General features: G+C 33.4%; 2 protein-coding genes across 4 annotated transcripts; both read right to left on the bottom strand.

Annotated features, from left to right (window-relative positions):
- Positions 905 to 3,070, bottom strand: LOC109327377 (protein DETOXIFICATION 48-like). Its single transcript, XM_019560493.1, has 2 exons — positions 2,735 to 3,070; positions 905 to 2,547 (listed from the first exon to the last, which is right to left on the bottom strand). The coding sequence occupies exons 1-2, from the start codon at positions 2,861 to 2,863 to the stop codon at positions 1,015 to 1,017; spliced, it is 1,662 nt and encodes a 553-aa protein (XP_019416038.1). The 5' UTR covers positions 2,864 to 3,070; the 3' UTR covers positions 905 to 1,014.
- LOC109327342 (sucrose transport protein SUC4-like) lies at positions 6,080 to 13,942 on the bottom strand. 3 transcript variants are annotated; one of them, XM_019560450.1, is made up of 6 exons: positions 13,203 to 13,942; positions 9,767 to 10,506; positions 9,253 to 9,316; positions 9,129 to 9,172; positions 8,807 to 8,966; positions 6,080 to 6,188 (listed from the first exon to the last, which is right to left on the bottom strand). In XM_019560450.1, exons 1-5 carry the CDS (start codon positions 13,723 to 13,725, stop codon positions 8,808 to 8,810), a joined length of 1,530 nt encoding a protein of 509 aa, XP_019415995.1. In that variant the 5' UTR covers positions 13,726 to 13,942; the 3' UTR covers positions 6,080 to 6,188; position 8,807. The 3 variants fall into 3 exon arrangements, with proteins under 3 accessions (XP_019415995.1, XP_019415994.1, XP_019415993.1); XM_019560449.1 differs by lacking the exon at positions 6,080 to 6,188 and adding an exon at positions 8,343 to 8,473; XM_019560448.1 differs by lacking the exon at positions 6,080 to 6,188 and having other exon boundaries at positions 8,527 to 8,966; positions 13,203 to 13,941.

Below are 17,142 nucleotides of genomic sequence, written 5' to 3' on the forward strand. Positions count from 1 at the left end.
TGTTCTTTACTGCTTCTTTTTCTATATCGCCATTATTAATACGACAACCTAGCAACAGATAAGAATCCTCTCAAGTCTTGTGCACCACCTACCGTATGTATTACTTCATTTGCTTTAAATAATGCTCTCAAATTTGTTATGTCTTCAAGTCTCTAATCAATTATCTTCTAACTAATATAAAAATATTGAATTGGAATAAGAAGTAAAATAACTTATAGATACAAATATAGTGTAAATGATAGATCACTATCATATGTAATAAATGATAGATTACCCCAAGTGAAGGATGTTGTGATCTACAAAAAAAAAAACTTTAAATTTAACATGCAAATATATCTATTATTGCTTTCATAAAATTTACATATTTACATATGATATATATATATACTAGGAGGTATCCGTTTACACATAATTTAAGTTACACTCAATCTTAATCATTCATTTTCTTAAATATATATATATATATATATATATGATAAAAGGGTGGGATACCACTTAACTTATTTGCTTTACATATAAACTTACTTTAAAGCAACTTTAATATGAAAGAAAAAGAAGATTATCAATGTTGAAAAAAGTTGGGGAAATCTTTGTTTATATAGTAGAGTCCAATAACTATTGACTCTTGTGGTGAACAAACCATAATTTTGTCATGTCTTATTGGTCTATTTTATATTAGTTTATAATTCCCGACTACTTAAATAACTTAAAGCCAAATAAAATTTACCCTATCATCCATGTAACTATATCATTTGTCGAAACATATCTCACATTTATATTTCACATTAAACTCTCTTACAAAACAATTTTTTCCTATTATTTTTATTGGATGAAGCAAAGCTTAAGAACCGTTCCTATTTATGAATGGGTTGAAATTTTGGAATAGAAGAACATGCCCCTCCAATGATGAACAAGCCTCAGAACGTTCTTATTTCCTTATGAATGAACCACTAGTATGCTCTAACACAGTGAGAAATAAGAGGGAGAAGTTGGCACAAAGAAACTATGGTTTAACTAATTTACAGTGTGTTTGGTAGAAGTTATGATGAGTGGATCTGTTTCAAGTGGGCATGTCTTAGCAGCCTCATCATTTGTAATAACTATCTCTTCAAGAATAGCAGCATCATTATCATTCTTGTTCAACTCTGCTTTTGTGAATGTTGGTAATGTTGTGGAAGTAGCAATAGTGGTATTAGCAGCATTTGATGTTTTTGTAAGTTCCTTTGCTCTTTCAACTTGTGCATTCCAATCAGTTGTGAAGAGAACAAATAGCATGAGAGTTGCACATGAGGCTTGGGCTGCAAGTAACCCAAGCCAGAGCCCAGAAAATCCCATTTTAGCCACAAACCCAAGAACAATAGCCACAGGCATACCCACCAAGTAAAAAGAACCCAAATTTATGTTTGCTCCAATAGTTGGTCTTGCAGTACCTCTAAGGACTCCACAGCCTGTGGTTTGAGGACAGTTTCCAAGCTCACACAAGCCAATAATTGGCAATGCTATTGAAGTAAGGTCAAGAATTTCTTGATCATTTGTGAAGAATTTTCCCCATTGGTGCCTCATCAAGGTGGTGAAAATCAAAGCTCCTATGCCTATACCAACAGCACAAAAGAGTGATACTATCATAGAAACCCTGGCTTTTATAGGTCTTTTTGCACCTAACTCATTACCAACTCTTGTTGAAACACCAAGGCTAAGAGATGATGGGAAAACATAGACCAATGAAGTTGTTTGAATGAGTATTCCCATTGAAGCAATGGTAGCTTTTGGATTCACAAGGAGCCCACACAATAGTATCATGAGTTCATACCACCACCATTCAAGGCAAACTGAGACACAAGTTGGGATAGCAAGTGCAAGCAATGAAGACCAACCTCTAAGACAATCCATGCTTGGTGATACCCAAGAATCTTTATATACACCTGAGAAGTAGATAAAAGATGAAAGGAAGAGAAAGAGGTTGAGATTAGTCCAAACCATTGCCAATGCTACCCCTGTTATACCCATGTTGAAATGAACCACTAGGAGGAAATTCAAAGGGACATGAAGAAGAATAGATATAGCTGAGCAATATGTTAGTGGTAATGTAATGCCTTGGGTCCTTAAATAGATTCTAAGAGGGTGAAGAAGTGAGAGGAAGAAAAGGTCAGGTATGGTAAATAGAATGAAAGTTTGTGCCATAGATGATATTTCATGGTCTTGGCCACACCATAAGAGGATTCTCTTCATGTTAAGCCATGTAAATGAGATAGGAATGGAAGTTGAAAGAAGAAGTAGTATTGTTCTTTGAAGGGTCAAACCAAGAATCTTCATTTGTTTTGCTCCATAAGCTTGACCACAAATTGGTTCCATTCCCATGGCTAACCCTGTTATCACAGAGTAGCCAGTGATGTTAGCAAAACCAATAGAAAGAGAACCTCCTGCTAGTTCCATTTCACCAAGGTAACCAAGAAAAAGCATAGAAATCATAGCTCTTGAATATAAAAGTAATCCAGTTATAGTAGTTGGTCCTGATATCTTCCCTATGGCTTTGATTTCTTCCAAAACCTGAATAAAAAAGGAAGACAAATAGTTGTTATTAACTGTATAAAGCTAATCATAAACTAGCATTATTTGTTTTTCATGTGATGTGACTGCATAGATAGTAACTAACAAGTAGCAACTATATTTAATTTATATTCACATAATATATATGGTACATACTTGGATTATTATTATCTTTCTTTTTCATTACCTCATTAGGAGTTGGCCATCTATGAAGTTCATCTTGAACTTGATCATCATGATGATGAGGCTTCATGAGTTTGGGGTATGGAGTTATGAGGTGAGTTTTTGTAGGACAAAGTGGCTTTGGGTTACACATCACTACAACTTAGTTTTTCAAGATATATAGAGATAATATGTATATGTATATTTAACAAAGGTTGGGAAATATAATAGCCCTGTTTCTACTACTTGGCTTAGGCTTAGTGATCATGCACTCACTGTGTTTGAATTTCAAGAGAATGAGAGGGATTTGTACATGGGAGGAAGAGGATGAAGGAGAGTGGGTTTTTATGCATGAAATGTTTGGGCCCTACTAAGGTAACGTGTCATAATTGGAAGGAAATGCTAAAATTTATAGTATATCAATGAGAAGGGGCATTTCTTCCTTTTTTGACAAGTAATTCCGAGACACTTTTCATAAAGCTTTTTAGTAAGACATAGAAATTATCAAAATGAGTTTTATCTTATCTAACAAAATTTTCATACACCGGTTACAAAAGCTTGTAATATCTTACTTTAAAAACCCAACATAAATACCAATGTGCTAAACATTATATAAAGCTTTTGTAGGATGATGTGAAATCCACACAATATAAGAAATGCTTGTGGAGGATTTGATGTTTAGGGTAGTAACCGACCTAAACTTTGTCTCAAAATTTAAGTGTGTATTATTTTATCATATTTGTTAAAAAATGTGAGAAATAATTTGGTTATGACACCTGAAAACTATACAGCAGGGTATAAAGCCTTCATTACTTGATTGTGGAGTGGAAATTATTTTGGCCTTATCTTTTGGGCGGTGAAATTCTAGAAAAATAATGAATGGGTTTATTTGCTTTATTCGTTTTTTAAGCCGTCAAATCAATTGCAGCGTTTTGATTTGACACAGGTGGGTTTAATTAGGAATATTACTTTAGAGATAAGGTTAGGATGAGTTAACGCTAATTTTAGAATGAATTAAACTTGCAAAAATTGATTTAATGTCTAATCTATAAATTAAATTTGTAAGGACTCTCTAAATGGTAAGGTATGATGAGACCCTATTGAACCTAACGACCTAACTCATCATACAATCTTTCCTTTCAAAGGTTAAATTTTTTCTTTACTTTTGCTCCCGAAATAATTTTGTAAGATTCTTTTACTAAATTAATAAATTTTGATTTAATATATAAGCTTTAAGCTAATAAGTTTTTTTTACTAAATTAATACTTAGATTACTATATAATTCAATATTTATATAAAATATATATTAAATTAAGATCACATGAACTTGATTATAAATTTCTAGAATAATAAGTTCTAAAATTAATTGTGTGTATTGTACACTTTATGGCTTTATCATTGTTTTTAATATAAAATATATAAAAGTTTTAAAATGTTAGGTAAGATCCTATTTATCAGTTCACATATTTTATGTTACCATAAATGTTATTTCATCTTTAATGAGTTCTGATTAGTTAAAAAAATATATAATAATTATTTTTAACTTAAATATATTTTTTAAATTAATTATAACTTATAACACATGAAGTAACATATATTATGAGATATAAGATTTGTTCTAGAAATCAATCGTAGAATCACCTAACTAAGCTCAAATACAATATTTGGACAAGTGTATTTTCTCCTTTTCTTTTAAAAAGATATACATTTTAAAAGCCTAAACCAACTGAGTGATAAACACATGTAACTTAATGATGGTTCAAATTCCCTTGGTTAAATAGTGGATTTCATGTGAATAATCCTGTAACACACCAACACCATATTTAGCTTTTGGTTTCCCCATTTGTAAGGAACATAAGGAATTTTATCTTGAAACTAGGAATGCCAAGTGGAGGTAATGGAGAAGCCAATTCCCCAATTCCCCAATATTATATATATTTATTATTTACTATTAGTTTCTGTTTCACTTTTTGTTATCGGGTATGTGGCATGGGTTACTTCTGAAATGACAAGGGCATAAACATATTCTTATGTGGTTGGTATTTGTTCTATTACTATTCAAATATTAAATTTCATACACCCTTTTAATACAACATGCTTTGTTTTGTTTTGGATGGTAACTGTTGGTTGCTAAATTTGTAGCAATGCAATCTAAAATGTTTTGCATTACATGTTCTTTAAGGCAAGCCAAGACATGCATGTTCCATTCTTCCCCAACCCCATGTCATAAAACCCATTCCTAACATCACTATATTGTCTATATATAAGACCCATCTGAAGCACCCAAAGGCCAAAACATTCCCTCAAAAATTTCTCTAGCATCTACTTTAGGCCCTACAGATCTATGACTCTTGCTGCAATGTTTCTATTATTGCTTGTTGAATGTTTGATCCCTTAGCAGGCACATAGATTGGAACATAGTGGATGATGAATGGAGGGTACCAGACATTGTTATCAACATATTTTATATCTCATGGTGTTAAGCAATAGATGAAAACTTGGAAGTTAATAATATATATTTATATTTATAATCAACACACTATTTCAAGTACTACTAATCAATGACAAGTTTTAAGGAACATGTCAGAATTTGATTTTTGAGCAACAAAGGTCAAACCCAATGAATATTACAATAAGCATTGTTTCTTTTTATAAAATATTAGTCAGGATCCTCTCCTATATCGGAGAAAGAAGTATAAATAAAATAAAAGGAAAATTTGTATAGTGTGATACTTTTATTATTTAGATAAAATGTCATAACACTTTTATATTTAAATGTAAAGACAAACTCAGTAACTTGTGTCTCTGGTACTTGAGATGATTCTTTCGGAACGGATATGTATAGTTGTAAATATAAGTAAGGAAGGGGATTATGGAGGTAGGTGTTGGTGTGAAAGAGGGACCACGAGTGGTGTTAATGGAGAATGATGGTAGTTGGCCGTATGAAGAAGAGACAGATGGGAGATGGGAAACAATGGACACAGAATTACGTGCTACAATTACAACTATTTAATATCATAAAGGGGCTTCAGTTAAGATGACTCTGTTTGTGTATATCAGAGCATGGCTTTGTCTATGTAGGGAACAGAACCACTTCTGGTCTACAATCATTAATCCAAACTCTCTTTCCTTCACAATATTTTTTGTTCAGTAGTATGATAACATAACATAAGAAATGATAAATTACATTGAGCCAAATATAGGAAATAATGTTGCTAAGGAGTATACTTTCAATTACTTAAAGAAGAAAGTGATGCATGGTTTTCTAATTCCAAAATATCAAATGTTTTTACTCTTTGCATATCAAAAGATTCTCTTCTAAAATAACATAATATTTTTATTTTATTTTGTAGTTAAAGGTGCTGTTAAATGTTCCAAAAAAACAGTCCTAGCTAACAGATTCTGAAGGGGGAAAAACTCCCCTGAAACACATGGCATCCCATGTCAGATTCCATGTGTTTGTAGCACTCCCAGTTGCACTGTGAATGAAAGATATGTATCATGCAACAGAACCGATGCTTAGAAATTAATTAATAAAGCAACAGTAGAAGTTCTGACAATACTCAAGCTGGAAAAAAAACAGTGTCATCCAAAGAATGAATATGAATTAGAAACCCATCTCGAATCTGGCATCTTAATTGAATTGACAAAGTTTCTAGATACCTCACACCCAAGGGACTTGATTAAATAAATTGAAACCCAAAAACAATCATGTACTGAGTAATAGTTCATGCATTATTATTACATTTTCTACTTTTAATTTTTTATTATTAACGAGTCTTAAATATAAGTAACACAAATGAATAATAAATCATGTAATGAACGTATATAGGTTTATATGACGATGTATAAATATTTTACACAAAAAAATCTAAGGTCACGTGATCATGTATGCAAATGTAGTGTCATCTATCATAAAGACATCTTAAAACAACTTGTCTTAGTGGAGATCAGACAGAATTATTTTTTTCCGACATAACAAGCAACTAAAATGCAGGTTTTGGAATAAGAGTGATAAGTCACATTAGTTAAACTTTGACATTAATAACGATTATGCTCCTCTAGAAGCTGGAACATATTCGTTAATTGCAATCCCCCTTTAGCTCCTACAGCCTTTTCCACAGGTGGGATTTTTATGTAGGAACTCGTCACTGGGACAATTCTACCAGACCCCTCCACTCCTTTCTCATCACACAAAATTTTCTCATTTTGTTGTTTAAAGTAAATAACAAAAACATGAATATAGCACTAATGAATTTCACCACAAAATGTCATAAATAATCATTAATGGAGATGTATGATTAATAGGGACATAGATCACATGTCTCGAACAATATCTCATTCTCTGTCTCGAATCAATCATATTATTTTTTGTTACTTTTTTTTTTAAAAGTTTTCTTTTACTCATATAGTAATATGTGATTAGCCCGAGATAGGGAATAAGATACTGTTGAGACAGGTGATTAGAACTATGCTAAGCTGTTAGAATATGAATGACATGCAATTAAAAGTAAAAAGGGCATGCCCCAATGTTTATCACTCCAGTATTTTTTTTCTTCTTCGTATTTAACTCTCATCAATAGTTAGTTAAAAATATTTGTAGTAACATGCAAAATCTAAATCCAAACATGACAGTTAAATTACAGTTAGCACGTTGTTCGAAGATTGGGTCACTAGTAGCTCGGACAAATGATGATATCAAAGGTTGATACGGTAGGAGTACTACTTATTTTTAAATGCTCTGAGTCTTAGTAACAGGGGTTGTACGAAGAAATGAAAGCAAATCAGACTTTCTTGAATAGTGTAGTGAATTAAACACTGGAATTTATTCCATGGTTCAAAAGAAGTAAAGTAAATTAAATGTGAACATTTAATGATCATTATAAATCCAACCTGTCATTCAAGAATTTTAAAGAAAAAGAGTTGTGTTAATGAGTGCTATAGGGAAATTGTTTAAGGAATACAAAGGAAGAAAATTAGTATTTAGAAAACTAAGTCTAAGTCTTGTAGAATTGTGAAAACAATATTTTTCTGATACAAAATTTCCATTTTTTCTTCCTTATGCAATACAATTAAGGAATGTTTGTCGGTTGTGTTTTAGAGGAGAATAAAGTTAAAGAGAAGATTTCAGAACATTCCACCATTGTATTTTATAGCTTTCATTTTCCTTCATTTCCTTCCAAAACTCAATTCGCAAAGAGACCTTAGCGAACTTATTAACATTCCCCAAAGAAAAATACTATAGCATTAAATCTGTGTCTCAATCAAGGTTTCCATCAGCACAATTCATAAATTCACTGTTGGCCACTAAACACATTCATCAAGCTAATCCTACAAACAAATCAGACGAATTTTAATATTCCAATACATCATGATTGAAGCACCAACGCACAATTAGCAATGCCTCAAAAATAATGAATTTATTCATGAGGAATAATTCCTAATGAGCAGCAACTCATCCTGGTTGTAAAGGATATTGCCCATGAGTAATTTTGGAACCTAGAGAAGATGCCCCCAGGCCCCAACTACTTTCCCACAGCATTTGCCTTTAAAGGCAACATCATCTTACACAGGTGGGACTGTTTTACAATGTAGAATTTCTCCACTTATTGCAGATAATTTTGATGATAGCTTTTATGATTACATTTGAGTTACCAGTATGTTTGCAAAAGTAGTGCTATATTACTTGCATCTTTTACATTGTTCCTTAGACATCAAAACTATTTAGTATCTACCCTCTTTATTACAGCCAGTAGAGGGTACCCTATGGTTAACATAGCAGACCACTTACTCAGCAGGATCACCAAAAAAGAAAGAGTTCAAAGTATTTAATATTTCATAACATAATAAGTACACAATATTTAGCTCATTGACCTTAAATAATGACCAGTAAGATGGAATACACAGCCAAGTATTCAGTTATCGATATTATAAAAAGATTGGGTGGGAGGAATCTTGATGGAAAGAAGGCTCAAGAACAAGAGTACAATTACATTGATGTTAAATAAATAAGTATTTACAAATTCTTGCTACCTTTTCATTTACCACCCCTCTTGGAAATATATCATCAGTGCCATAAGCAGAAAGAACATGATACCTCAAACTTGGCTTCTAGCCTTTTGACCACCGGGTCGAGGAATAGCCAAGACAGCTATGAGTCCACCAACAAGGCCTGCGACAGCTCCAACAGCAAAGGCTGGAGAGTTTCCTCCACCAAATAGCTGATCCCATGGTCCACTTCCCACTGACACGACCATCTATTTCAAACATGATAAACATATAACTCAGTAGCACTACTTTTGCAAACATACTGGTAACTTTAAAAACTTGGAAAGAGTGCTACGATAAGACGACTGTACGTGTATATCTAAATTCCCTAACTTTTTAACTATAAATAAAGGAAATAAAAGAAGAAATACCTGTGGGATTACTATTGCAAGATTTAGAACTCCCATTGATAATCCTGTAAGTACAAACAATTGATGTAAATACTTTGAGGTTCACATATGCAAGAAAGAAAAATAAGACAAGACTGATGTCTACCTTGGCCCAGTCCCAATGACTGAATATGTGTGGAAATTAAGGCATATGGAACACTGTAAGTGATCTGAAATATATAACCAAGAATTCAGATTAAATTAAATGTGGGACTCTCGAATACTATTTATATTTCAACTCATACACAAGTGGGAGGGGGGCATTTCCAAATTTTCATTTGTGAAACATCATGATAATAAAATTATAAGGTATAAAAAAATATGCCAGGATTTCAACTAAATCACTTTACATGTACGAGCCACTGAGATTTGTAAGAACATAATACGAAAACAATAGAATAGGAGTGTTCCTTTTAAGCGAAAATAGGGGAAAGAAAGGGTCAGTTTGAGAGAAGGAGAATTTGCATAAAAGATCAAGTGAATTAAGACACCTCACATCTAAAGACTACTGATATTTTTTGTAAAAAATGTAAGGACATAATCTGCAGACAGAATGGTGCCTTCAATATAACCAAAAAAGAAAGAACAATATGCTTTTAGCAGTAGATAGAGCAACTTACTGCTAGTGGAAACCCAAGGATGGTAAAGATTACCAATGCTGCCATCACAATGAAAGTTGGCGGAAAATCAATGCCTAAATAGCCAATGTTACTTGCTACATAGGTTAACACAAGCATTGCAACAAAGCAGATGGCCATTATGATATTTGAGATTCCCCACACAAACCCAGGCCCCCGATTCCTGCATAGCCTCTCCATGAACAATGATGTTATTCCAAGAACAACTGAATTAAGCAATAAACCAACCGCCCCCATTCTAACTCCACTATCATAATTAAGGCCTTCATTTGGCTCACCACCATAAATCTCTCGGCCCATCCAGTCAGTGTCAAAGAGAAGAAACGGAAACCACCCAACCCATGTTAGAGCAGTAACAGATAGTATTGTCCATACAGAGGCTGAAAAATATCTGAATGTCCCGAATAACTCCCACATGAAGGCTTCTTCTGTGCTACCTGACTCCCCGGCTGCTTCTCCAGCATGGGTAGCCCCACTTGAACTTAGAGGCACCTCATGAGCTGACATGATGCTGATATAGGTGGTGACCACAATGAAAATAATGTCGAGAAAGAAAGCAGACTTGAGATTTGCACAACTAATATTGCATGCAGGGGTAAGTGTGAAAGGAAAGACCTTGTACCAACCACTGTATGCACCAGTTGCATAGCCAAGAATGTTACCAATGGCCATAAACAGGGAGAAATAAGCATTTGCAACACGTGTCCTTCGATGATCCTTGCCTGGCATTCCAGAGAAGAAAAGGACAGAAAAAAATGAAGGGTATCAATGTATTGTTTGCCTTCACAGTTTATCATTAGATACTGAAAATAAAAGATAATTGCAATGTCCTTTTTTGGGTGCAAAATTACAATGTACTTTTAATTTGACAGAGAACAGCACATATAAAATTATATTTGATAGATCCCAGAATGAAAGCGCTAACTGTATGGTATTATGTACAAATTAAAATTAAAAGAGAAGAACCCCTCTAACAGGAGGAATTTCCCTAGTCACAACTGCAGAATAAACAGAGGAACTAAATCAACTAACCTCCTATTCAGATAAACAAGCTCTTGATTCGCAAAATAACAAGATATCCAATGGTTACCTTGCACTCACCCCCTGTACCTATAATAAAATACTGCATAAGCATCCCTGACAGTCAGCTACAGCTGGCTCAACTCTCATGATGATTCCCTTGGGCCTATGTCGCTTCCTCACATAATATGGCCTGTTATTCTCTTTACCGATAGGCCTATCAACATATCAAGCATATGACCATATTGACAGAAAGAAACCTGGGCAACAAACGATGCAGAACTAACTTATTTTCCAATTCCCTGGTTATATCTCACCTTTTAAATGGGATCATTTTATAAAATAAATAGGGAAAATAGGTCAGGCTTTTACCCTGCCCTACTACGATAGAAGAAATTTTTTATCACCCAAAATCTGGTACAATCTGTGTTTCCTCACACCCTCCTTCGATCTTTAATACAACAATAATCAAGTCTTTATCCCACTAGGTGGGGTCGGCATTTAAAAGAGGTGCAACACAAGGACTTTCCAGGAGGTCACCCATCCTAGTACTACTCTCACTCAAGCATGCTCAACTGCGGATCCAGTGCATTAGAATTTTATTTCAGATTTCACATGACCTAGTTTTGTATCAGATGGAAAGCTCGAGGATAAGGGTGTGGAATCATCCCAGAGGATGCGCTAAAGAATTACCAAAATGATGTAAGTGTTACTGAATAATGTAGCAGCTGTATGATTTCTATGTCACCTATTTTCGAAAATATGGCACAAAGGACATAGTTGGTCAGTAGATAATATAGCATAAGGGTATGGCAATTCATGTATGTGTCAGATGCCATTCCCTTCCCTACCCAGAACAAAGTAAAAAGCTCTAGTCCTTTTCTTCTGAGAGTCTCTTGAATAATCTCAGAGTAGAGTTAACACTATGCTCATCTTCACTACACAGACTATCCTCCTAAATGGAAGAGATTGCAGGTACTCTCCTTTCCGAACAACAGTTTGTATCAGGGGGAAAGAAGAAACACAAATAAAAAGAAGGAAAAGATAGCCTCTTTAAGAGAATTAAAGTGCTGAACACAACCGATTCAATCTTGGCATTTGTACCAAGGAAACCCCTTCGAATGAAACCATGAACTGAACATCATAGAGTAGCTTAAACAATAATGTATGTTACTAAAGTTTAAGGATAGAAAATTCCACTTCAGCATCCCAAAATTTCTCACCAATGACCAACCAGACACCAGAATCCACATAAAAGCATGTGTGTCACACTGAGATAAAACTATGCCATCCCTAGTTCCCTACTCCTGTTAAAACCTCTTAATTTAGTAACAGAAAGTAAGTATCCTCCATACAAAGATCCCTTCAAAATCTGACACCAGAAACAGTCAAACATAACTTATTTTTACATAAATTAAAAGTATGACTGTCTAAAAGGGGCATGACAGAGAAATGAACTTCCAAAGGCTCAAGTGCATAGCTATGATTATTTGATGTGCACTTTCATATAATAATTAATCATTATGGTTAGATCATCAATTTAATGATGTTTGGGATTCTTCTTGATATGTTACTTCAATAGTGATTAATCCAGATGAGGGCCATAAAAGGGCAGCCTAGTACATTAGGGTCCCACCTAATGGGGTCTGGGAACGTTAAATGTACACACTATACAACCTTATACCACGAGCAGAGAGGTAGTTTCCGGAATCTAGATAATGACTATATTGGTGCCAAAATGAGTATGAGAGCCTACTTGTATTTAAGGAGGAGAAAACATATAAACAAAAATCACATTAATATTGAATATTGAAGAAGGAAAGTGCATATTCAAAGCCTAGTGGACAGATTCAAATATGAAGCTCATATGCTTTGCAACAAGAAGGATCATCTTTAAGTTACTATTCTGAGTCCAAGTTCATTGAAGAATTCACACATGACTTTTCTTTCATTATTTGTGTATATATTAAGGCATTGTAAATATTCATAACGAACAAATAAATTTGCTAATATTTTAGAATCTAAATGCCTCTGCTATATGCTCAACTGACAGTCACAAAATCATGATATAACATAGATGCCTTGTACTTATATCAATTGCAGATAACGAACATTGCATCTCACAGTAATGATTACTACAATGTACAACTAAACACCATATATAATTCCATTTCTAAAAGGGAAATGACACAACGCAAAAGTAAATAAGCAGTAGTAGTTGGTCTAGTAATGTAAGGCCTATGGATACCTAAATAGACTAAAAGGTTAAGGAGAGCGACACTTGAGTTAACAACACATTCGGAAAGGGATTAGTTACCGTTAGTTATATCAACAACAAAATTTTGACAAAAGAAAGTTAATTAGGGCTTTATGATTGGTAATTGAATCAGAAATTTACCTGTGAGATCACCGAGCAAAGCTCTACAAGGACCTTGAGTGACATTGTTAGCAACATCCAGAATCCAAAAACCGAACACGAAAGCCGCCACAGCCCACGGCCGATGATTCACCGTATCCCCAAACCACCACCCAATATCAGCAGCATGACCAATTATGAGAACGGAGACGATGATAGACAAAGCTCCGGCAAAAATAAACGGCCTCCGGCGACCAAACCGGCTAGTGCAACGGTCGCTTAATAAGCCCACCAAAGGCTGAACAAAAAGCCCAGAGAGCGGGCCGCATAACCAAATAATGCTGGCCCAAGCGTGAGGGATCCCAAGCTGTTGAACGTAGGGAGTTAAAAGAGAAAGCTGTAGGGCCCACCCAAACTGAATGCCACCTGCTACTGATGCAACTTTAAGTAACTGCCTTAGTGGGACCCGGGCTGGTGGAGCCGATGATGAAGAAGAGGGTTCAGGCTTGGGCTTACGGTGTCGTTTAGGGTGAGGGGCAGTTTCGGTATTTGGATTCACCATCATCTACAATCCCCTTTCTTTCTCTGTTTCTCTCTCTTTGGCTTGGTTCTAATTTGTGTGTGTCACCGTTTCCTAAGGGCATTGCAAAAGATTAGGATGATGGTGAATGGTATATAGTGTCTCATTCTATTTTTGATGATGGTGCTGTTCTATGTTGTGATTCTGTTATTATCGTTGTTCTGTGTTGTGATTCTGTTATTATGGTTGTTCTGTTCAGGGTGATGCTATTCACGTTCATTATTACAAATACCACCAATTACTTTACTATTTATAAATCACAGTTTCAAGTTATTGAATTTGTTCTTGTCATTTCTAAATACAAAGATGCTTTGTAAAACCGACCCATCATTGGTTCCAAAAGCCCTTCACGCTGGATGGTTGGGACTTGGGATGATCAACCACTTTATTCATTATGGCCATTCCTGGTCTAAAATTGACAAATGGGTTGGTCCTAGCCCATTTGGGCTATGGCAGGGTGGGCCACAAATAATTACTATATGGGCCGAGTAAGCCATAAATCGATCGCTATTGGACCAAGGGCTAAACTATAAGAGGAGTCGCATCTAGCAGTGAATGATAGTACAGTAGGGAATCACATTTTTTGTCCTACATATTGTGTTACTCTACTATCACTTGTGATTAGTCAGAAAAATACTTAATTATTAAATTTTTAATTTAAATATATTTTTCCAACCAATTACAAACATCGACTTACGGATCCAATGAAATTGTACACTGCTACACTAATGCCTTGTTGATAGTGATACACCTTTTAAAATAGAATATGTACTCCCATATGATAGCAAGTAAATACTTGATTTGTTAGAACTTGTCCTGATTAGCTTGTGATCAAACAATTATGATTACAACGATCATGTGAAATATGGCATGTAATTAAGATTTTATGTTAGTCCCAAAGCAAAATTACATTAAAGTTATCATTTGCTAGACTTTATAAGGACTTAGTTGGTAAAAAAATATTTAAGAGATCAATTTGGTCATTATCGAACCTTTAATATCAATTAGTCATCCATAATAATACCTAATATGTTTATTGATGAATTAATGTGTCAAATGAACAGTGTTACTAAACAATAGATGAAGTAAGATATATATATATATATAAAAAGAAATTTTCGGAATTTAGTTTATCGATAAAATCAACAGTCATGATGTCTTTTTAATCTTTCGAGTAGGTTTTACTCCATCAAAAATTGTTACAGAGTAATTAAAAGCAAAATGGAATTAATTTTAAAAAGAAAACATGTCTAAGAAGAAGAAAATACAAGAAAGAGTATAATATATATATATATAGTGATAATCTAAATATTTATAGATAATTAGTGTATTATATATCATTCAGTATATACATTGTTATCTTTAAAAGAACTGTTACTCTATCATTCACCTCATATATTGGTCGATGACATTGTCACTACTCACTACCCATGCAAACTGCCAAATTTGACTGTTGACCTACTTTTTTGGGGTTCTCCTCTATTAAAGTGAAAAGTATGTGTTTTCTAATACACATTTCCTAGTTGTTACTTGTTACCATCATCTGATTGTGCCAATGTGGTAATGGTCCTGGACTCTACTTTAGTCCAATGGGAAAGCAATTTCATGGCACTACATGTTAGGAAAAACGGAAGGCACACTAAAAAGTAAAAAGGGAGACAAGAAAAGGGATAAAAAGTTACACTGTTTATTTTGTAATGGATAATAATAATCATCTTTATTTTAAAGTTTTGTTTACCTTTTTCTTCTAATTATTGTACCAGATAACATTTTTTATTTCTTTTCATTTTCTTATGACTTTTTTGTACATCTAGCAATGTGTGCGTAGCACTTTTCAATATTTTTTTAAAGTACCATACCTTTTAAAAAACAAAGTATTAACTAATTATCTGAGATACGTAACATATATAAACTTATATTTTACAACATCGTCTTATATATTGCATTTATTGAAAAAAAGGGTGGAATGAGTGGTTTTAGCCCGTTGGTAATAATTAAAATAAATAAATAGGAGTGGAATGATAACCAATCTTATACAACTCATTTCAAAATGGGTATAGCTAGGTTTCTTGTTCCCCGAACATCTTAGAAGCATTTTCAACTCTTTCAAATTTCAGAAAACACCTTCCAATTAAGAGAGCCAAGGATTGAATATTTCTTGAGAACAAAAAATTAAGAAAATATAAATAGACATATTATGCAAATTAAACTTGTAACAATGTAGAAGTGGAATGAAGTTGCACCATTGGAACAATGAAAAATGATGAAAGTGAGAGGAAGTTGTGACATTCATATTTGTTATAAGATCTAACATGGTTAATATATTGAGTTTTTAAGTTTGATAATTCAATTTCGATTATATATATATATATATACATTTGTTACAAAAGAAGAAATGTATACTATATATATGGCAATGGAAAGTGATGCGAATAGTGAGAGAGAGAGAGTTGAATTTTTATTTACCGTGGTCTTATCAAATTATCAGGATGTATTATTATGGAATGGAAAGTATGGGTTATCATATCAGCATTGATTGCAAATAGTTATTGCCTTTGTAATGATCTATGACACATCATGCACTAAATATTTTGACCCCTTTTTCTAATGGACAATTCACACACATTGTCTTGGGTCTTTGACCATATCCGTTATGTCATTTTTTTTGTATGGATGGATGGAAAAAATTATGTAACTTAAAATTGTAATTACTAAATATATTTTTTAGTCAATCATATTTTCTAGCACATGTAATGGTATAAAGGAGTGAGATAACAAATGTAGATTCCTTTGAGACAGTGAGATCAGTCCACACAAAGATGATAATATCTTTCGCTAAATAAATTATATATAATTTGTATATCATTATTATTGATTTTTATAACTTTTTTAAGAATCAACACAAATTAAATATAATTAATATAATAATAATATATAAAACTCATACATTATTAATCCATTCATTTTTTCTAAAAGACAAATAAACTATATTCACATGTTCCTTTTAGGAAGCAAGAGGGGTGTTTAAGTAAATCGACTTAAAATTAATGGGACAAAAATTGGAGTAGATCCATGAATCATTTACATGGGGGCATGTTCCTCTTTCCAATGACAAGGTGTGAAAAGATAAGATGAATCCGCAGGGCCAGAATGATCTCCATTAATATTTGTATTGTCCTTTAGATATATGAATATGAGTAATATATCGATATCAAATTACTATATTCTAAAAAAAATATTACTTATAAATTAATTATTAATAAATATTTATTTATAATAAATATCACTTTTCGTATGATGAAAGCAGCATATATCATTTTCCATAAGCATATAGTATTTAATAGTTTTACATGAATCTTTAGTGGTACTGCAACAAGATCTGGCAGAATATTCTATAATTCA

The sequence above is a fragment of the Lupinus angustifolius genome, chromosome LG15, assembly GCF_001865875.1.
Source record: "Lupinus angustifolius cultivar Tanjil chromosome LG15, LupAngTanjil_v1.0, whole genome shotgun sequence".
NCBI classification, from domain to species: Eukaryota; Viridiplantae; Streptophyta; class Magnoliopsida; order Fabales; family Fabaceae; genus Lupinus; species Lupinus angustifolius.